The sequence below is a fragment of the Eutrema salsugineum genome, unplaced genomic scaffold (genome assembly GCF_000478725.1).
Source record: "Eutrema salsugineum unplaced genomic scaffold, Eutsalg1_0 scaffold_15, whole genome shotgun sequence".
In the NCBI taxonomy this organism is placed as follows: Eukaryota; Viridiplantae; Streptophyta; class Magnoliopsida; order Brassicales; family Brassicaceae; genus Eutrema; species Eutrema salsugineum.
In genome coordinates this window covers 182,439-205,869 of record NW_006256867.1, presented here as the reverse complement: position 1 = coordinate 205,869, position 23,431 = coordinate 182,439, and the positions used below count along the sequence as shown (strand labels likewise).

General features: G+C 41.4%; 2 protein-coding genes across 2 annotated transcripts; one reads left to right on the top strand and one right to left on the bottom strand.

The window, feature by feature from the left end:
• The first annotated feature begins 15,753 nt into the window (after positions 1-15,753).
• LOC18021865 (probable cysteine protease RD19B) lies at positions 15,754-17,237 on the top strand. Its single transcript, XM_006404527.2, has 4 exons — positions 15,754-16,212; positions 16,297-16,416; positions 16,516-16,762; positions 16,852-17,237. Exons 1-4 carry the CDS (start codon positions 15,754-15,756, stop codon positions 17,115-17,117), a joined length of 1,092 nt encoding a protein of 363 aa, XP_006404590.1. The 3' UTR covers positions 17,118-17,237.
• Positions 17,238-17,466: 229 nt separating this feature from the next.
• LOC18022066 (probable inactive DNA (cytosine-5)-methyltransferase DRM3) lies at positions 17,467-19,440 on the bottom strand. Its single transcript, XM_024158397.1, has 4 exons — positions 19,258-19,440; positions 18,972-19,071; positions 18,722-18,813; positions 17,467-18,565 (listed from the first exon to the last, which is right to left on the bottom strand). Exons 1-4 carry the CDS (start codon positions 19,438-19,440, stop codon positions 17,477-17,479), a joined length of 1,464 nt encoding a protein of 487 aa, XP_024014165.1. The 3' UTR covers positions 17,467-17,476.
• Positions 19,441-23,431: the final 3,991 nt, after the last annotated feature.

Sequence of the window (23,431 nt, the reverse complement as noted above, 5' to 3'; positions counted from 1 at the left end):
AGACGCAGGTTTCGCTCGGGCTTAATCAGTTTGGGAGTAACGCCGATGCTGGAGGTGGAGACGAGCTGGTGGATGACTCGGCGGACCCGATGGAGAAAGACGGACGCGAGAACGAGCCCAATGAGTAATCCTCCTTTTTCTTTAGCCCCTCCTCTATCTTTCCTTTTTTGTGAACTTGATTCGCTTGTAAGGCTTTTCGCTTTGTTTCTTCGCATTTTTAGTACTTTTGTTACCTGGGAGGGTTTTAATCCGTACTTAGTTTGTTTTTTGCCTGGAGGGGGCTGAATTTGCATATGCTTTTGAGTTTGTTTTTACTTTCTGACTCAAATCATCAGTTTGCTTGATTGTCGTTTAGGACTTTAGATAAAAGGTTTAGGAAGACTCTTTTCTTGGATAGTGCCGAAGTAATAACTATGTGATCGTTTTATGGAGATCTCGTCATAGTATTGAGTAGCGAGTAACGAACTGTGATAGTAACTTTATTTTGTAAGCGCTAAGTTACTCAGCGAGCTACGAGCTTGATGATCGTTTGAATAGATCATTTGTTAGCAAACCACGATCTATAAGTTATGAAACCATTTTGAGAGGTCGATTAAAATCTACCTAGAGTTAGCAGCGAAATAAGCTGAGATTGTTTGCACAATCGATACTTAGCGGGCTACGAGCCTCGAGCTGTGAGATCGTTTGAAGAGATCAGAGAAGAAGACGTTTCGGAATGAGGGTTTTTATTCGCAAAGTTTTGATTACATACGTTTTTACAATGTGCGAGAGTATGTAAAGATAGTGGCTGGACTCAGTGTCGAGCTGCCTACGTACCCCGTCAAGTGATCAAGCCTGAACGTAGTTCGATTATTGTCAATGCTCAGAGATGGTAACGTTTGAGGTTCATGACGTTCCATGGTCTTGCCTCTGGCACTCCGGTTTTGTTGTTCGCGAGCTTGTATACCCCGCTACGCACTACTTCGATAACTCTATATGGGTCTTCCCAGTTTGTACCTAGCTTGCTGGCGCCTCGCTCCTTAGTGTTATCGAATACCTTGCGCAGCACGAGGTCGCCAATACTGAAGCTCCGGTGTTTGACTCCGGAATTGTAATAGCGAGCTGCGGCCTGCTGATAATTCTGGATGCGGACTAGGGCTCGATCTCGTTGTTCTTCGATCATATCTAGCCGATCTCTTAGCATCTTTTCGTTGAGTTCTCTGTTGTCTGGACAAAAGGTCCGAAGGATGCTTGGTATTGATGCTTCATCCGGGATAACAGCTTCCATGCCGTAGGCTAGAGAGAAGGATGTTTCACCCGTAGCTCGATGGGGTGTAGTCCTACACGCCCAAAGTACTCTGGGGAGCTCGTCGCTCCATCGATATTTCTTTGAATCCAACCTCTTCTTGAGGTTGTTTAGTACTGTTTTATTAGCGACTTCTGCCTGTCCGTTCCCTTGCGGGTATTGGGGTGTGGAGGATGTAAGCTTAATTTTCCAAGTGTTACAGAACCTCGCGAACTTTTTCGACGTCAAGTTCGTTCTGTTTTCCGTTACGATCTCGTAGGGGAGGCCGTGTCTGCAGACAATGTTTTTCCAGACAAAAGTTTTGACTTCCTTTCCGGTGATCTGTTGGTATGCTCTGGCCTCTATCCATTTGGTGAAATAGTCCGTTAAAACGAGTAGGAAACAGACTCTGGCGCGTCCTGAGACCACTAGTGGTCCTACTACATCCATTGACCATCTCATGAATGGATAGGGCGCGGATATCGAGAATAGCTTTTCAGCTGGTTGATGGATCATCGGTGCGTGTCTTTGGCATTTGTCGCACTTCGTTGCATAGTTTTCACATCCTGCGATGATAGTCGGCCAAAAATAACCTTGTCTTTTGATATGGACTGCCATAGCTCGTCCTCCGGAGTGGCTTCCGCACATTCTTTCGTGAATTTCGGCCATAATTGTCAGGGCCTCGATACCGTGTACGCACAGAAGGTAGGGTTCTATCAAGCTACGTTTGTATAGTTTACCCTCCATTATGCAGTATCGGGCACTTTGAGCTTTTAGCTTTCTTGCTGCCCATTTGTCGGTGGGAGCTACACCGTTCTGGATGTACTCCATAATCGGGGTCCTCCAGTCTGGTCTATCTAGGATTTCTTCGCAATCATCCAGTTTATCTTCGGACTCTGGATGGGTGGATTGGTTTTCGGAGTTGGGTAAATCGTTGACCGGAGTGTCGGGTTGACTGGTCGAATCTTTTTGGTCCGGGTCTGTTGGATGGCCCGGGCTCGTCGGAGGAGGTTACCACGTTGACTGCCTTGGGAGCTAAGTCAATGCTTGGTTTTTCGATTCCTTCCACAGGAATCACCCTTTTGACCATTGGGTTGGAGGTGGATGTTAGGGCTGTCAGGGCATCGGCGGAGGTATTCTCCCCCCGGGGAATTCTGGTTAGCTCGAATGATCTAAACTGATTTGCTATTTGGTGAACGACGTTTAAGTATGCTTCCTTTCATTCGTCTTTTGCTACGTAGTCGCCGTGAAATTGGCTGGTTACGAGCTGTGAATCGCTGAATGTGTTTATTTCTCGGACTCCTATCCCAAGAGCCAGCTTGAGACCGGCTATGAGGGCTTCGTATTCGGCCTCATGGTTAGAAGCCTGGAATCCTAGTCGGAAAGACTGTTCAAGGACTTCGTTTTTTGGGGAAACAAGTTTGATTCCGACTCCAGAGCCGTGTTTTGATGACGCACCATCCACGTGGAGCGTCCACTTTTGACTAGATGATGTTGCATCGTCGGAGTCTGGGGTGAGCTCAATAACAAAGTCTGCTAAGACATGGGCCTTTGCACAGGTCCAGATCTTGTATTCTGTGTCATACTCGCTTAGTTAGATAGCCCACTTCGCGAGTCGTCCGGATTGGCTAGGAATGTGCAATATAGTGCGAAGGGGTTGAGAGGTCATTACTATTATGGAGTGTGATTGAAAGTATGGTCGCAACTTTCTGGCAGACATTACGACCGCTATGGCTAGCTTCTCCATAGCAGGGTACCTAGTTTCGGCGTCTACTAGTGTTTTGCTTACATAGTAGATAGATTTCTGCTCGTTTTGTTTTTCTCGAACAAATACACCGCTTACTGCGGCGGGATATACAGCTATGTAGAGATACAAAAGTTCTCCTTCGACTGGTTGGCTAGTATGGGCGGTTCACTCAAGTATGCATTGAGCTATTTGAACGCCGTTTTGCACTCATCGTTCCATTGGAATTTTTTGTTCCCTTTTAAGAGTTGATAAAAAGGTAAACACTTGTCAGTTGATCTCGAAATGAAACGGTTAAGGGCTGCTATTCTCCCTGTTAACCTTTGAACTTCCCTCGTAGTTTTGGGGGACGGCATTTCGAGAAAGGTTGCAATCTGTTTAGGATTTGCTTCTATTCCTCTTTCCGTTACTATGTAACCAAGGAATTCTCCGGATGATACTCCAAACGAACATTTAGTCAGATTGAGTTTCATTCCGTACTGATTTAATATTTCGAAGAATTCTTTAAGCTGTGCAACATGGTCTTCTTCAATTGAAGATTTGACGAGCATGTCGTTGATATAGACCTCCATGGTCTTACCGAGCTGTTTGGCAAACATTTTATTGACTAGGCGCTGGTAAGTAGCTCCCGCGTTCTTTAGACCGAACGGCATTACTTTGTAACAGTATGTACTGCGGTCTGTTATGAATGTGGTCTTTTCTTGGTCTTCAGGGTTCATGAGTATTTGATTGTACCCCTGAGAAGACATCCATGAACGACAGTAGTTCGTGTCCCGCTGTAGCTTCTACCAGTCGATCTATGTGAGGGAGTGGGAAGCTGTCCTTCGGGCATGCTTTGTTTAGGTCGGTGAAGTCCACGCAGACTCTCCACTTCCCATTTTTCTTTTTAACAACGACCGGATTGGCTACCCGGATTTTTAGTTCGTGGGAAGTTATCTGCAAGTCAATCCCGGGCAAGTCCTCTGTGGACCATGCGAAGGTTGCAATATTCTCTTTGAGGAATTTTATGAGCTCGTCGCGGACAGAAATCGATAGTTCTGATCCGATGTTGACTACTCGGTCGGGGTGTTTTTCGTCAATACAGATCCGGAAGACGAGATCCTTGCGTGACCGCGAGTCGTGAGGTCGTTTCCCCGTTTTGCTCGTTGTTCGGTGAGCTCTTCTTGTTTCTGTAGTTGCTACAAAGGAGATTGTTTAATCTGCTTGTGTCCGGTCATATAACACATTCTAGAAAGCCATTGGCTCCCACGGACTGTCTTGACTCCTTCAGCGGTTGGGAACTTTACGCATTGATGGTACGTGGAAGGAACTGCTCTCATGTTATAGAGTCATGGTCTCCCTAGTATGGCATTATAGGGGGCGGAGCGGTCTACAACTTCGAAAACTGTCAGTTTTTGGACTCCGCCGGCTACTATCGGGAGTGTGATAGTGCCCATCGAATAGGTGGTTTCGCCCGCGAAACCGGTTAGCGGCGATCTGGTGCCGCAGAGTGTGTCGTCACCAAAGCCCATTTGTTTGTACGCATTATAAAATAGCACGTCCACCGAGCTTCCGGTGTCGATCATTATCCCGGATAGCTCACACCCTCCAACATCGAGACGAACTACAAGAGCGTCATCGTGAGGTTTGTCTAGATCGAGTGTTTCGCTTTCCAGGAAGACTACTTTGTGGTTGGGACCCTGTAGGGGGGGCGCGCTCCTGCATATCGTTCTCGACCCTTCTTTGGTAGGCTTTTATTGAGTTTACCGAATTTTGGCAATATTTGGAGCCTCCGGGTATAAAATTTATACGTTTAGGTCTGGGTCGCTCGAAAAGCTCCAGAACTCCCTGGAATTTGGGAAATTCCAGTCTTGCTGGCTTACGAGCTTCTAGTAGCGGATTGCCGGTTTGCGGCTTTGCATCTTTTTTAGGAGCGGGCAGAGGTGAGATCACAGATTTCATAGATCCTCCGCACCGAGTTATTCCCCTAAATATGAGGTCTATTCTCTTTTTAGGGCCTGGAGGGGGAGAGCTCGAATTTTCATCTGTGGGAGCTCGATCTCTTTTCTTGTTTAAAGTTTTTGAGTTTTCCGCTCCTCGTTCTTTCCTGTGGGCTCCCCTTCTTGCTCTGCGGCCTTCGCGGCGATTTTAGCCTTTTTGGCAAAGACCGTGCGGCATTCTTCTGTGGAATGTCCCTTTTTGTTATGATGGGTGCAGAATTTGCTTGCATCATAGGTGGATTTTTTCTCTTTTTTCGACTCTTTTTTAGACGAACTTCCTATTGTGAAAGCATGTATCCCTTTGCCACCGGGCTCTTTTTTGGCTGCTTTTTTGGCAGCGGCGGGATTAGGCACTAATAAGCTTGCCTCGTACTGTTCTCGGACGGTATTCTGTTCCTCCTCGTATCGGGCAAAGCTTGCGGCTTTATGGAGCGCGTCGTCTGTTGTTACTGGACAACGAACCGATTGTTCTTGTCTGAAGGGCGAGTCGAACCATAGCCCTTGTTTGCGTGCAGAGAGTGCTACTCCCTCGTTCAAGTCGGATATTCTGGACTTAATTTCCTTGAACCTAGCCAAGTAAGCCCGCAGGGGTTCCTGGTGGTTCTGTCTGCATGTCCAGAGGTCGGCTTCCGTGGCCTTGGAGGTTATAAACACCGAATAATGTTTAAGAAAGACCGAGCCGAGCTGTTGAAAATTGTCTATGGATCCCTCTTCTAGTCCAGCAAACCATTCTAGGGTGGATCCGACTAAATTTTTGGCGAAGAGTCGGCAATAGGTGAGCTCGAGCTACGGAGAGCCTAAAAGCTCTGAGATGAGCTAAGGGATCTGCTGTTCCATTGTATTATGGGAATCGCATTTTCCCAGTGTCTTTGATCTTAGCGTTAGCTATGCGATCGGTGAAGGGGGTCTTTCTAGTTTCGTCCAGCACGCGGTCTATATCGGGAACTGCGCTCGTCGCTTTATGTACTGCGGCGTACATATGTTTAAGCTCGGCGTTGTTTGCTTCGATGTATCGCTGGATCGCATCAAAGTTGTTTATAGATCGCGGATCTATAATCTTTGGAGGGTCCTCCGCGCGCTTCTTATTGGACGCGTTTCCTTGTTGCTGACTTCTGGTTTGGAAAGTGTCGTCAGCAATCCGCTCTTCGTTGGATCGCCTGTCGGTTGGTGGGTTAGCACGGTTCGTACTTTAGTCTTGTGATCCGCGGAAGAACGGAGGTGTTAACAGCGGATCTTGGCGATCTTCAACTGCCAGGGTTTCACGCTCCGCTTGTCCGGATCCGAACACTGGCAGATGGTTGACCACCTCGTTAAACAAAGGAGCGTTGTTGTTTCGCGGTGGAGTAACGAATTGCGTGGACGGATCGTCACACGCGAGGTGTTCGAACTCTAGGCGAGTTGTTGGGAGCGGACTTAGATCTTCGTCTTCGGATAGATCGTCCGGGTCTTCATCTTCAGTTGGAGCTGGCTCTGCCCGCTCTTTTCGCATGTTGGCTATCTCCTTTTTATTTCGCACGACGGTAGCTCGTTGCTCGCGGGCTTGCTCGGCTAGGAAGGCTAACATCCTTCGAAATTCTGCCAAGTCGTCACCGATCACCGTTTGGGACGGTCCAGCCCGGGTAGGTTCGGTTTGGTCCGAACTGATTGATCCGACCTGTGAAATTCCAGATCTTGTCCAGGTCCGGGAGTACGTGTGTAGCGGTGGCGGTCTGGGGTCTGAGTGAGACGTCGCAGTTATTACGACAGTACGTGTCACGCTTGGGGTTGCAGTTTGAGTCGAGCTGGGTGTCAGATTTATGACGGTTGATTCACTCGTTTGCTTCTGGCCGGATGAGCTCTGCGCTCCGGTAATTTTGGCATTTCCAGATCGGAGAGCCGACATGCTAGGGTTTAGCGCGGGGGCAGAGCTTGTCTTTGGACCAGATGTCTCAGTGTTTTTGAGATCCATTTTGTTCTTAGTTGTCTTTGACATCGGTCTCAAGTGTAAGAATTTCTTTGTTTCTTCCCCACAGACGGCGCCAAAATGTGGATCCTAAAATCCACGCTCAAGAGTTTAGTGTTTAGTTTAATGGAAGAAGAATTAGGTCAAGAATTCTGGTAAGAGCGATGTAAAGTAAAAGACTAAGATCGACGAATTTGGATTGTATTTATGAGATTATAGGTTTACAAGAATGTTTATAGCTAAAAATTGGATGATCTTTTACATAGAAGCGATAACTTATTTATACTAAATAGACCGACTCGAACTACTTCGAGATTTGCGAGGCGTTGCGATCTCAAGCTCTCCGAGATCTTTGGGATTTCCACTTATCCATGATTCTAGTCCCCATATCTCATCACGTCCTATCGAATATCTTTCCAATATCCTTTCTCCTTTCGTTTATGGGTCTTGAAGCCCAAAAAGACTGATGTGGTAATTTATCCGAAGTATGGGCCAGATTTATGCTAAATCCAACACCAACACTTGATCATTATAATCATAAGGTTGATAGGAAAAAAAACAGGGAAGCAGAGTCCAAGTATGCTGCAGTAAGTTATACAATACAACTCATCGATCATTTCATAGATTTTCATACATTATATATATATATATATATATATATATATATTCAATAGGATTTTTATTTTTTTTTGGTCGAACATGTTAAGATTCATACCATTTTAAGAGTTTACAAAGGGAGAAGACAAAATTACAGCGATAGAGAAAGAAAAAAGACAAAGAATTAATATACTAGCTTAGAGAACTCATTTGCTGAAAATATAATTCAAGGAGAGACGGGGAGGATAAGGTACGGGAAGGAAACGATAGAAGTCGGTCCCGCATCATCCTATCAACGGAAGCCTTGATCACCGAGACAGGAGAGGATGAGGAGGAGGTGAATATGCGCGTGTTCCTCTACTTCCAGACGACGTAAATGACAATCTGAAGCAACAGCTTTAGCAGAGGCTGGAGACTGGACGGTAGGGAATGAGATCGAAGAAGGATCATCTCAGAAATTTCTGGAACTGATAAAGGAGGCAAAGACCATAATCTGCGAACATACTGAGACCAAATATCTGAAGAGAAGCCACACTCGAAAAACAAGTGCTGGTGAAATTCCCGACCTGTCGTGCATAAGACACATTGATCAGAGACATTCATGTCCCACCGCAAGAGCCTATCCTTGGTGGGAAGCCGCAGTAACATCACCAGCCAGGTGATAAAAGAGCAACGAGGAATAGCTTCCTTAAACTAAACAGTTCTGTGCCAAGAGACTGTCGGAGATGATACTCGAATATGGTTCCAAGTGTCCTTGGTCGAGAAAGCATTCACAAAGGAGCCAGATGCGGTCCGCCATGAAAACAGGTCCTTTCCTCTGCTCGAACACGGTGGGTCTAGATTAGTGAGGATCACCTGAAGAGATTGTGCCTGATCTGATCTAGCTGGTGGCATATTCCACTCTCCATGCCGAGTGGCCTGAATTACTTTATCTTGAAGACGCATGCGTAGATGACGAGGACCCCTTTCCCCGAAGTAGGTGATAAGGGGGCCTAAATCAGTCCATGAGTCAAACCAGAAAGAAGCACTCTCTCCATTTCCAATTTTGCATCGGAGGAACTCATCCAGCATATATTTCAGTTGCAACATACTTTGTATTGTATTTGAGAAATGAGAAGAGTCTTCGCTTTGCCAGAACGACCTTCTCCCGAACACGTAAGATCTGACCCAAGCCACCCAAAGGGAACCTGCATTTGAGAAGAAGTTCCATATTTTTTTCAGCCTAAAAACCATCTCAAAATCTTCTAAGGACCGGATTCCAAGGCCGCCTTCTGATTTTGGCATACATTATCAACAGCATTCTCCAACAATCTGGATAAGACCTCCATTATCATTATAAAAAGATATGGAGAGATTGAATCCCCTTGCCGCAGACCTTTTTTACCTGCGAAGAACCCTGCAAGCTCTCCGTTTATGGAGATAGTGTAGCGAGGAGATGAAATGCATTCCTTAATCCATGTTATGAACATTGGAGGAAAATCCTGAGCCTCCATCAGCTTTAAAACCAAGTCCCAGCAAACTGTGTCAAAAGCTTTTCTAATATCAACTTTCAGCATGCAGCTTTTTGGACAAGCAAGCTTCTGATAATTCCGGATCAGCTCTGAAGAGAGAAGGACATTTTCACCAAGGCTTCTGCCTTTTAAGAATGCAGCTTGATTCGGGCTTATACACTCCATGAGTACCGGTTTTAGTCTATTTGCAATGATCTTGGAGATCACTTTGTAAACAGTGTTGCAGCAACTTATCGGCCTATACTCTCCCAATTTACACGCCTTAGGAGTCTTTGGAATAAGGGTGATGGCCGTGTTGTTGAGCTATTTTAATAACCTGCCATTTCTACAATATTCCATAACGCCATCTTCCACATCTTTTCCAACAGATTTCCAAGATGCTCGGAGAAATTCAACCGAATAACCATCAGGTCCGGAGCTTTTATTTAATGGCATGGCAAAAAACAATACTCTTGATTTCCTCCCGCATAACCTCTTTCTGTAACGCATCGCGGTGGCTTTCGGAGCACCTGAATGACATTAGCGCTTGCAGCTGAGTGACCGTACAAGGAGAGATAGGTAACTCGGTGTGACCTAGAATATTCTCAAAGTATAAAGCAGAGTGCGCTTTGATTTCACCAAGGGAGCCAATCAATCTGTCATCGCTATCTCTCAAGAAGTGAATATGGTTCCTAGAAGCCCTCTGAGCAACCATCCGGTGAAAAAACGAGGTGTTCCGATCCCCCAACTGGAGCCACTGTAATTGAGATTTTTGACGAAAGAACTTCTCCTCAGCCGTGAGCAACGTTCTCCATTTTTCACGCGCAAGATGCTCCTCTCTAGCCGTGTCAGAGTTGGGGTTCGTCAGCAAAGCTCTTTGCAGCTCTGCTAGCTTCGAAGCCTGCTCCTTAACGCGTTGTGAGATTCCGCTGAAATACCTTTTATTCAGACCCCTTAGTCTCGGTTTCAGAAGCTTCATGGATCTTGCCAATTTAAACTGAAGGGAACCTGATATATCCTCAAACTTCCAGCCATCCTTAAGCGTATCTGCGAAGAGAGGATGATCTATCACATGATGAAAAAATTTGAAGGGCTTACGGTTTTGACGGTGAAGAGATGGCACTCTAAACAGGTATACTGCGTGATCAGACTGGAGAGGTTCGAGAAAGTCTGCATAAGCATCCGGAAAAAAAGATGACCATGGCAAGTTTATAAAAGCGTGATCAATATTAGTCGAGATCGGGGCATCATCTTGGTTATTCCACCAAGGAAAAGAGAGTCCTTTCGCTTGTGCTTCGAACAGATCTGCATCTTGAAGTGCCAGATATATATCCTCCATTCCTGATATGTCTACGTCGACCTGCTGGTGGTTTGAATGGTTTTCCAGGCGGAGCATTTGGTTAAAATCACCGATTACTGCCCACGGAGACCGGGCAACCGGAGTGGTTGAGTTTAAAAAATGTAGCTCTTCCCATAAAGGGATCCGACTCTCTACCTGATTAACACCATAGCAGAAGGTTACCGTAAGATTTATATTCTCCTCTTGCCAAAAAATCCCACATGTCACGGCTTGAGCCAAGGCTTGATAGACAAATACAGACACCCGAGGGTCCCAAACAACAACTATCCGGGCAGTGTGATGGTGAGCAAAATTCCCAAAAAACTTCCAACCCATCGGAACTGCTCTTAAAATCCTACTAGCATTTATTTCCTGAATATGCGTTTCAAGGAACGCTCCAAAGAGAGGTCGGTTTATATTGATCCAATCTTTGACAAAAATGTGGCGTCGATTGCTGTTCAGTCCTCGAATATTCCACGCAAAAAACATATATACTGATTAATGTGCTTTGGCCTTGCGGCCGCTCTTCTTGTAAGAGACCAAGAAGAAAGGAGCTTCTTCTTCTTTACTAAAGATTTCCCCACTCTTCGGTGCAGATGCGACTGTAGAGGAGCCGGCTCTGCTGTTCTGAATCACCTCTTTGCTAGGTGCCTCTTGATCAACTTGACCAACTCCGCTTTCATCTGGAGACTTTGAATCAGAGGTGGGTATGATGCTTCTATCCTTTTGATCAACGCGTCTCCATACCAGTCCTGAGTGACCCAATTCATTTGCCGGGGGGGGCACTTCTACCTTTCCTGGTCCCAACAACAGAGTTATGAACCTCTTCCATTCAGGCAGTAACCGAGTCAGACACTTAGTTTCTATATCTTTACGAAGAGCTGCTCTCCCAGAGCGAGATTTCCTTGCGCGGCAACGAGGACCTCAACTTGGGGATCGACTGAGCTTTCTCCCTGATGCCGGAACCTGAAGGCTCTTGATGTGGCATCTATTTCCTTCGTGACCATAATGCCCACATTCGCAGCACTTCACCGGCATCCATGGGTAAGATACTGAAATCAGAACTTCCCTGCCATTTGAAAAGCCTGAGACGATCTTTGAGGGTAGCTCCTTCTGAAGATCAATGCGCACATAGACCTTTGTGACTTCAAAGTTTTCTTTCCTTTCAGTTTCAGGGGCTAGTTTCACCGGCTTCCCGATAGCAGTAGCGAGGCGACTTAAACTCTGCTTGTTAAAAAGCAGGTATGGTACTTGCCGAAATTCCACAGGAACAACAGCTGAGGTGAGAGGTGGGACTTCCAGTGAGAACTCCGGTGACCACGGAGCCACGAACGTAGGAAATCCAGCTATATTCCACATGCTTCTACTCAAAAGAATTTCCCTTGTTCTAGGGTTAGAGACCTTAAGCAGATAGATGCCAGGGCCGATGTTGTGAACAAAGATCCTAGGACCTGTACGTGCCCAAATAGCGTTTACCACTCCGATAATTCGACCCATAACGGGGGAATCACCGTGAAAACGAGCGAAAATGAAGTCCTTAAACTCCTCCTTAGCTGATTCGATGTTCTCATCTGGGATTAGAACGAACGGCACACCCGTAACGTGCTGAGAGGGCTCACCAACTTCCTCGAGCTGACTAGAGTCTTTCAAGAGAGACGCCCAATTCCGTTCTTGCTGAGCCAACGAGGGACTACTAAGATTTACAGCAACGGTAGAGTTGGAGCTGGAGGCTGGACCTTCAACAGCTATCACGGAATCCCCTACCACTACTGAGGGAACATAAGCTTTAACGGCTGGAAAGAGTCGAGCTTTGAACGGTATTATGCGGTTCGAGATCTGGGGAGGGTTCATTTCCCGAGGGAGAGGAGCCACCCAGATCTGCATCAGCACCATCCGAAATGGGGACGACTAGGGAAGGAGGCACCGCCAAATCGGAGGAGGAGGCATCTCGAGAGGGGTTAAGAACATTCGCAGAGCCGCGGTCCTTACGAAGCTTCCGGCGGCAGAATTTGGAGGCATTGCGATTACACGGGCGAATTTAGACGTTGAAGGGGGCCAGTGAATCGCCTTTTTCTTTTTTTTTGGTCGCAACATTTTTCAGTATTTTATTCAATAGGATTTATCTCACTGATTCGAGTGCTACGTACTCACAAGAAGAAGTCAAGAAGTTTTGTGAGAGAGCTGATGCAGTAAGTTATACAACTCATCGATCATTTCAGAAATTCTCATCATACATAGATTTATCTCACTGATTCGAGTGCTACTTACTCTCAGATCATTAAGAAGGTTCGTGAGAGAGCTGCTGCAGTAAATTATACGACTCATCGAAATCATTTCATAGATTTTCATACATTTAATATATATATATGATATTTTTTTCAATAGGATTTATCTCACTGATTCGAGTGCTATATACTCTCATCAGGATGCCATGAAGGTTGCTGAGTGAGCTGCTGCGGAGGAAGCTCATCAAAAGTTGTCAGAGCTCAGGTAAACTAATAATAACCCATGAACAATCTCAATCTCTTTCTCTCTCTACATTTCCTAGTGTGCTTATCTTTTTGGGTATGTTCATATGTTTGGCAGGATTGCTGACAAGGAGTAATCTGGCTGGAATCTGGTGACTTGAAGACGTATAATCTAATTATTCAAGCATGTAGTTTGACATAACCTATACGTATAATCTAATTATTCAATAGTAACAGCGTCTCTCGTTTTTATTGCCTATATTTATATGCTTAGTTTTTTTTTTTAATATTATATTAATAAACCGGATTACAAACCCAAACTAAATCCGAATGGGTCTGGAAAATCGGGCTAACCAGAAACAAAAGAAATTGAAAAAAGCGAACCAAACAAAAAAAACAAACCGGAATCAAACCAAATGAAAACCCTAAAACAACGCGTCCGCCGTTAGGAAGAACTCTCGCCGTCGACTCTCCCCTCCGTCCGATCAGGACCTCCGACGAAAGGCACCAGAACAGAAAACCTCCGATGCAGCCAGGAACCTTCGATCTAGCCCAGAACGGCCCAGAACCACCGTAAGAGATTTGGGAAACCGAGGCTACCACAATCTCTTGAACTCTGACGAAGACGAAGACGCCGCACAGCTCACCCCAACCACAGATGAGACGAGGGGTAAGGTGGGAAGGAGACAAGCCGGGAAAGACCTGCCACTTTGCTTTGCCACTGTCCCTGGGCGGCTCCGCTACCACAGTCAGCCACATCCGACAAAAACCTCCGCAAACCCACTCACCCAACTCTGACCCAAGGCCAAGGCTTCGCCACACCGACGCGTCAAACGCCAGCCACCACCGCCTGAACAAACGAGTAAGATTCCGTCACCGGACCACGTCCTCAAAGCCCAGATCTGGAACACACTAGCCGCCGCAGACGGGAGCCAGATTCACCTTTGTCACTCAGATCTCTTCCCAGAATCGACGGAGAAGCCCTCTTTCCCACGATTGAAGAGCAGACGGGGATCAAAAGAAGAAGAAAAACGCGGGTTCCCTCACAGTGCCGGCATCACCGGAGGGAACCGCTGAAAAACTCGACGAAGAAGAGACTGAGAAGAAAGGAGAGAAAAAATCGCCTCGCGTGAATTACATGCGTAATAATTATCGGTTTAGCAAATCCTATATGCTTAGTTTTCATTAGGTGAAGATAGTGTAATCTTTGTTGTGGGCCTTGTCAATGCTGAGAAGGCAGAGGTACTCCATAGTCGTGTCAAAGAGATTGGCACTTTGTGCTCTGTCAGATATAATGAGCTTTCCAAAGATGTGACCCACGTACTGAGAAAGAGACTTCAAATCAACAAATTGTCAGTTTTCTTTATGCATTTTAATCCATATTGCATAAATAATTTTAAAGAGACGGCTTTAAAATGTGGCAAATTAATCCATATTCTTATTTTTTGTGTTGCAAACATGTCGTTGTTGTTTTGTATCCTTAGAACTAGACCGAATCCGAACCTTGACAAATCAATACATTTATTTTAAAACCGGACCGTTTCAGGTCAACAAAACGTACCTTGTGAAATAAATAAGCCCATAACGATTTTTTTTTTACGGCAAACAATTTCATTGATTTCAAATTAGAATTACAAAGTCATACAAAAATTTTATAATACAAATTATTACATAAGCAGATATATGCGCCATATAGTGAAAAAGATACAACAAAAGAAGTGATTTTGACGATGCTTTCTGTAGATTAGTCTTACTCGCTGACGAATCATGAAATCCGTTATTTCCTTCTCCGTATTTGATCTTAATCTGATGCGAGTGTGTCGGTAACATCTCTTAGCTAAACCTTTGAATTACACACTGCATGACAAAACCCGATGTTTCCAATAATAGTTCTGGAACTTCGACATTCTGAGACCAATGCTTCCGTATCAGAGTCTTCTTACAATATTTCGACTTTGTTGTTCTCCTAATTTGATATAATGAAAACCTTATTTCTTCTTCTAAGAAATTGATTTTTCTAGTGATTCCGGGATCAAAAATCCAAGTGACACCTCTATACCGTGAAATAAAAGGACAATCACCGGTTGATAACCGGACTTTACACCGGCAGAGTAAGAACTCATCGGAAGCAAAAACTCTACTAAGAGATACTTTAAGATTCCATTGAACCATCACTAGAATAAGAAAAGGAAGAAAAAGCTTCCACTTACCAAAAAAATTGTTATAAGCGAATTGCATTGAGCAAAGTGTGTTGATCCTTTTTTGATATTGCAATTAACCACCCATGTACGAATGCAAACCCAGGCACACAGACCCATGCATCGATTCGGTGATGTGTATTCATTTACAATCACCATTAGAAGGGGATGTTGAAACGACCAAAAAATCAACAAATTAATAGCCCAAGAATTTACAAAAGAGAGATTAATCATATCAGACTTGACTGGTGATCACAAAAGGAATAAGAGAAATCAACCCAATCGGAATCTCTCTACCAATCAATGGATGTCACCAAATCTGATAGGAATTTAATGGATTAAAATATCTACAAACCAAACGAATACAGCCTGCATCAGAGCCGACGCCGGCCGGCCGGAGAAAACGAAAAAACGCCTGGAAAACTTCTGTGTCTGATAATGATAATCGTCTTTCGCAGAGAAAGAAAACGGTAAGCCCATAACGGTTAACCAAGAAACAACAGATGTGTGTGCCAACTCACATTCTCGCGGGAAAATAAGATCACGCCTACTACATACATGTCAATCTATCGCCACTTGTCAAATCATAACTGGTTTTGAATTCAGTTTCCAAACATTCCGCTTTCTTCGATTAAAAAAAAATATCTCTTTAAGATCCTCCCCAAGATCTCTCTCTCAGTATATATATAATCAAATCCCTCTTTCTTCTCTCCATATCTAACCAAACTCATGATGGATCAGTTTAGGGCTTTGTTCTCCGTTTCTCTTGTCCTCTTTGTGTTGGTCTCTGTTTCGTTTTGTGAGGACGACAGCGACGATCTATTGATCCGACAAGTGGTTAATGTAACGGAGCCGAGAGTTTTGTCATCGGAGGATCACTTTGCTCTGTTCAAGAGAAAATTCGGCAAGGTTTACGGTTCTGTTGAGGAGCATTACCACAGATTGTCGATTTTCAGACGAAACCTTCTGCGAGCAATGCATCACCAGAGGATGGATCCTTTTGCTAGCCATGGAGTTACTCAGTTTTCGGATCTGACTCCTTCTGAGTTTCGGAGAATGCATTTGGGTGTCAAAGGTTTAGGCTTTAAGATTCCCAAAGACGTTAATCAAGCCCCGATTCTCCCTACGCAGAATCTTCCCAAAGAATTTGACTGGAGAGATCGTGGCGCTGTTACTCCCGTGAAAAACCAGGTATTGTATGATGATGAAGAATTTGATGAAGAATATGATCAAAATCTAATAGATTTTGTGTCTTTTAATTATTATTGAGTTTAGGGATCTTGTGGATCCTGTTGGAGTTTCAGCACTACAGGTGCGCTTGAAGGTGCTCACTTCCTCGCAACTGGGAAACTCGTCAGTCTCAGTGAACAACAGCTCCTCGATTGTGATCACGAGGTCTGATTCATTTGCGTTGTTGTTTGCTCTCACCATCTTTGTTTTGGAAGATTCATTCATGATGTGGTTCACTTTGTCTGTGTGTTTGTATCTACGTAGTGTGATCCAGAACAGGCAGGTTCATGTGACTCTGGTTGCAACGGTGGGCTCATGAACACCGCCTTTGAGTACACGCTCAAAACAGGAGGGCTCATGCGAGAGGAAGATTATCCATACACCGGCACTGATGGTGGGACCTGCAACTTAGACAAGTCTAATATTGTTGCTTCTGTTTCCAACTTCAGTCTTGTCTCTATCAACGAAGATCAGATCGCTGCAAATCTTGTCCAAAACGGTCCTCTAGCTGGTAATATAAATCACTCCCTGCCTAACCTCAGATTTCAAACAAATAATATTAAAAGCTGAATCTTAAGTTTTGGATTTTTGTCCTTGCAGTGGCAATCAACGCAGGTTATATGCAAACCTACATTGGAGGAGTCTCGTGCCCTTACATATGCTCGAGACGGCTCAACCACGGTGTCTTGTTGGTTGGTTATGGTTCTGCCGGGTTTGCTCAAGCTAGGCTCAAGAAAAAGCCGTATTGGATCATCAAAAACTCATGGGGAGAAACTTGGGGTGAGAATGGTTACTATAAGCTATGTAGAGGTCGTAACATTTGTGGTGTTGACAGCTTGGTTTCCACCGTCGCTGTCTCCGTCTAGAGGTTTTCATTTTCCATTCAGACAATCTTCATCGCCTTGTCTTTTTTTTTTGTTTTAAACAAGTTGAAAACCTGTAAATAAAATTAATGAAATGCATTTCTCCGTGCAAATTCAACCTGCTAAATCACAAGAACACACGCTTTCTCACGGATCAGAAACATCTCAAAGAAGACACAGGAAGGATAGAAACCACACACACTATTGTTCTCAAAACTCTGTTAATAGAAGATTCACCATGTATCAAACAACAAAGAAAGTGAAAATGGCAATTTTCATAAAAATCCTTTGACAAAAAGTTTCATAAAAATCTCTCTACCGTCTCCATGACTCACGAGTTCAGCGCTGAAAAGCCTGCCTAATCACTTGGTCAGCTTTAACTCCATGATATCTCTGACACGTTTTGACACACGAACAAATTCGTTGAACAACAAGAAATCAAATTTGCATGTTTGGCTTCTTGAGCTTTCTTCACAGAAATCATTTGGTGTTGGTGGGTTTTGACATATGACAATGTCAAATCCTTCAAATCTCTCAACTAAACTCTCCAACTTCTTTAACGACACTCTCGTGATATCTTCAATCTCCACAAGCTCTCCAGTTTGTCCAGAATTATTCCACCATCTTTTCATTATGTCCCGGCTCAATCTACAGTGCTCAACGGTTACCACACATCTCAGATGAACGTCAAGTCGGCTTAATGCAATTTCCGCGCCACCAATTCCACTAAATAACGATAGAACTCTTAATCCCTGTGGAAACAAAGTCTTGAGGACAGAGAGATGATATGCCAACGTCTCTGTTTGGAAGCAATAGTCAAGCATCTTCAATCTCTCAGCCAGTCCTACCCCACCCATTTTTGTGTGGTTTGCTGGATATCCCATAACAGACTCTAGATATTCAGGTGTTCTGTCTTGCAAAGTCAACTGTTGTCTTGGGAGGATCTTGAACCGGTTTTCAGTAGGGAGATTATGCACATACCCTTCTAACCTATGGAACGCTGAGAATAACCGAGTATCAACATGTTCAGGCTGAATTTCATCCAAGAAGCTTGATATCTTCGACCACCAGTAAGGAGATAATTCAGTGATGTTTCCATAAAGGAAATAAGGTCTTTTGGCGACATCTGGCTGAAGCACCTGGGACAAACGTGGCTGCATTGCACTGGGAACTCCATATGTGTTCTCTTTTGACTCATCTTGCATTCTTGGAAGTTCCATAAACGAACTTGAATCTCCCATATACCCAGGTCTTAGCCGTTTCCTTCGGTCATCAGTGTCGGCATTCTCAACTTCATCTTTCAGTTTTTTACCCTTTGATGTCTCTCCTAGATTGGCAGTGCCACTCGACGAACCCACATCATCATCCTTTTTCTGGGCACCAACACCAACAAATCTCCAACCTTTTGAAGGACATGCACCATTTGCTGCAGACGGAGCCGCTAAAACTTTCTACAAATGGCACCAAATATCATTAAATTAAGATCCAACAATATCTTAGCATACTTAAGGCGAAAAGAATAAAATGGTTTCATGATAGAAAGAGTAGCAAAAGCTCTAGTTTTCAATGCGTGAAAATTTAATAATTAAATAATAGAAGGAACATACTTTTTCTGTATTTGCAAGGTCATGATGAAAACCACCAGGAACTTCACCAGCAATGATTGACTCAGCGAGATCTGAAATTTGACCTTCTGTACCTGTGCAAAATAAATAATAGTTTTCTCATTTCAACTTTCGATTATAATGATCATCTCTATATATATAAACCATGATTCATATCTATTTAGTGGCAGGAGATCAGATCGGTGTTTCATTCTATACAACTGAGGAACAGGTGAATGCCTATGTTGCTCACCTATTTTCTCAATTGCCATTGAGATTTGATGATCAGAGAATCCCATTTCCAATAAACGTAAGGTTTTATCCATTTTCTCAAACAGTAATTCATTGGGAACCTGGATGTAAAACATAAAATAAAAGGTTAGAGGTAATAACCACATGAATAAATACAAAAATGAACCTAGAAGAAAGGTAGTGGAATCTACTAAGGCGAAGCAACAAATGGAGATGAAGGAAACATGACAGAGCGTAAAAGAAAGCATTAGCAAGGAAATCAACAGCTTGTCTAAAGCACCACATACATCTGGTTCTCTAGCAACAACTGGAATGACATCCTCAGATTCTTCTGCATACTTTTCCGCTAACTGAGCAGCAACAATGAAATCTGCTATCACATCAATTGGCGCATCTTTACCTATCACACATAAAAAAAAATAATGAAGAAATGCACTAGCAACTCGCCAAATGAGAGTTGCTTTCCACATGCGAAGTTTCTGTATGACTCCAAATAACATAAGAACCTTTCCTAAAATCTGGATGCAATTATCTATTATGATCATATGCAATGGCTTTCACCTTTGGACATTATTTAAAGAACATAACATCTTAAATGTTATTTCTCATATCAGAAAAAATACGTTAGAGTTCCAGTAAATTATTTGCAACTTTTGCTGTTAGAAATCATGAATGGAAAGCCAAAGTCATTGGGTATTAAATACATTACCAAGTTTATCTAGTGCAAAGTTAACTAAATTTTCAGGAAACTTCATTGTTAGCAGCATAGTCCTAGTACCATCAGCTTCATATTCAATATCCGGTTCCTGTCAAAGATAAAAGAAACAAAACAATATCAGACTACTTGATTTTGATTATTGATAATCAATATTATCCTTGTACATGTCATGCGATTTACCGGTTTTGGTTCCATAGGCCCATGAAAGCTGGGTTGAGGAAGTTCAGTCACAGTCGTCTTAGTGAGAATCTCTATTAACAATTCAATATCATCATGACCTGGATGTGAAAAGAAAGCAACCTCAGTAATCAAATTCCCCAAGATTAAAGTTAACATACACAATAGCCTTTCATAAGATGACTATACTTTCTGATTTGTAGAAAAGAAACACTTGATTAATACCATTTTCATCAATTGCTTTCTGAACAAGAGTAGAGCAAAATCCCATGCCAATCAGCATTGACTTCACATGCATTGCAGACGAACTAGCAGCAGCAGCATTGTCCTGGACATCAAGCAGGAAACAAATATGAACCTTCCTGAACCATAAGAGAACGTTTAAAAACAAAATGTAGACAAGAGTGAATGTTAGTTTGTGTGTCTCTAGCTACGTATAACGTACACCAATATGGGTCTCGTCAAAATCCAAGGTCTCTGGTTTTGGAAATTCTTCATTCCTTTCACGATCAGAGGAACCTCCTTCACCTCGGTTGCGTTTCTGCAAGATTCCCAAAACTTATGAAGAAATGCAACACAGCCCCAAAAAAAGAAAGAAGAAAACTTCCAAATTAGACGAATTTAATACCATTTTTGGATAAAATGGACTTCACGAGAACATGAAACCCTGCACATGAATTGATTTTAAAATGTGTTAGTGTCAGTGACCCATGATGAAAAACCACATCACGTGGAAGAAAAAAAGGAGAAATTAGGGCAGCTTCTTGCTTGTTCATTAATATTGGGGAAAAGATGAATATTTAATTAACAATCGAAAAAAGTCGTAAATCCTTGCCCTAATATATATAAATCTATCCGACAAGTGAGTGAGAGTTTCAGTAAATCCCTAAATTCACACAAATGTCGAAAAGATTGCGACAAAGAGGGACCCAGATGTCGAACAGAGAGAGAGATGAGGAGGAAGAAGGTGCTTGCCTAGTGCTGTTCCTGTTCGCGATGGTCCACCTCAGAGTCAATTTTATGGTCTTATCCGAAAATTATGCCGCTTCGTATATCGCTCGCGTGAGTAGAACGAACGGCCCAGATCATAGATAATTTCTTATAGATTTTTATTAAAAAATGGAAAATACAGCTCAAGTAAATAATCTCTCCGTTTTATGTCCACGATTTATAATTTTAAATGCAAAACTTGTATAAGGTTATTAATCTCTGTTTACTAGATTTTGAAATAAATGGAAGCAATCCACTAATATGTAATTAAAAATACAATAGAATCTAAATCCAACCACAATCTATTCTTGTTCAATGATTCTAAATATCTATTATATTAAACCAGAAACATTTTTTGTGTTTGTTTCTAAACCTCCCAAAAATTTTCTTAAAAATATTTTTTTTATAAATATAAATTTAATTCCGAAAATTAGATATTAATTTAGTATATTTAATTTAAAATTCAAACTATTTTATAATTAATTAAATTCTTTTAAATATATATTAATTTCAATTACTTTAAATTTTCTTGAATATATGTTAGATTTAATTTAATATTTAAAAAATAAATAATATTTTTAGAATAACACATATAATTAACAAATATTTTTTTATATTTTTTAATCATATTCAATATAAGATCAAAATTTCATATATTGAAAACTGATAAATATTAATATTATAAGATAATTTGATGAGGCAGTATATTTTTTTTTAATTATAATCTTATGCGGATTATGTTATCAAAACATGCAATATATTAAAAAAATTATTTCAAAATTAGTAAATATTTATATTATATGGTAATATGAACAAGTGGATTAGAACTATTATTTCATAACCACAATCATTTTCGGATAATAGAATAACCGAGTTAGAAATATGTTTTTATAATAACAGTCATTTTTTATCAATAGAATTACTGTGTTTTTTATGATCATGGTCATAATAATACTAGAAAAAAATTTTAAAATAAATTATATCTAAATAAAAAATATTTATCAATTATTAAAAAAATTATATTTATATAAAAAATAGAACTTACATTACAAATTTGAATTTATAAAAAAAATCATGTGCGAATACACGGGGTAAAATCTAGTTATGTTTTAAAATCCGATGTTATTAGATCATTTGATTGTAAATTAGATTTTAAATTTTGGTGTTATTTTAAAATCTTTCACTAAAATATAGTGCTATTCAAAATTAAATGATTTATAAAATCTTTCTATATTAATTCATTTCAAATCAATTCCAATTGAGTTTTATGAGTAAATTATCAAAACCAAAATTTAGGGAGTGTTATTCAATTATGAATTTCAAATGAATTTTTTTAGGTTTTATAATCTTCTAAATTTAAAAGTTGATATCAGTTTTATGGATTCATTTGTTTAGATTCTAAAATATCTGCAATATACATTATATTTTGATTCTAATAATAAAATTCTATTGGAATTGATTTGAAATGACTTAACATATAAAAATTTTAAAAGTTTATTATTTTGGAATAACACTAGATTTTAATGAAAGATTTGAAATCTTCATTGAACAACACCAAACTTTAAAAATTTAAACATGATTTACAATCACATAATCCAATAGAACTAGATTTTAAAACATTATTTAAAATCATTAGTTGAATAACATTGGATTGTGGTTGGATTTAAATTATATTAAAAATTATGATTGAATAAAATCTCTGAAATATGCGGAGTGTTCTAAACTAATGAATTCATAAAAATTAAATCTCGATTATAAAATCTGTAAATTTTATTTTAAATTCATGATTGAAGCTTAAAATATATTAGATGTTGTAAAGACAAAATTTAACAAATCTACAAAGTGTGAAACATTCAATTCTGATGAAACAAAAGAAGTTATTTAGTTTTGTAGAAAACAATAAAAAAAATCACTAGTAAACTTTGAGAATGATACGTTTGATGATTAAATATTTCAAAGATTAATAGAAGATGGTCTTTTACACCAAGATATATATATTGTTCTTGTTGACGAATTAAGTCTTGTTGAGTTTGTAACAAACTGACCACCAAGATAATGTGATCTAGATGGTATGTATTGCCAAGTGCATATATATGCTTATAATTTTGTAAAAATTGAACAACTTCTTTCTTTTTCCATATTGCGTACGAAAGATGAACCATGAACATCACTACAATGAACAACTGTTTTTCAAACCAATACCAATCAGACCTTGAGTTGAGGTTGAACTTCGCCATTAACGAAGTGTTGTTTGTCAAATAGAGATAAGTAAAAGTCTGGTCGAGGAACCAAAAAAAGGTATGGACAAATGGATGAATTGTGCAAAATGGAAAGGGGTCATCTCCAAACGGCATTGTAGCTTGAATGTTTTTTTTGCTGTTTTAACTGCATTATCATCATCTCGTCTCACTTCCATTGGTATTTTTGATCGTCTTGCTAACCATTTTGCTCTGTTCATTTACATTTGGCTTCTGCTAGAATGCTCTGTCCATTGCTCTGTCCATGAGATCCCCCGTTTGCGATGGCCCAAATGTTTGCTTAACGAACTATTCTTTTGGTTTTAGTAGTTCCATTTT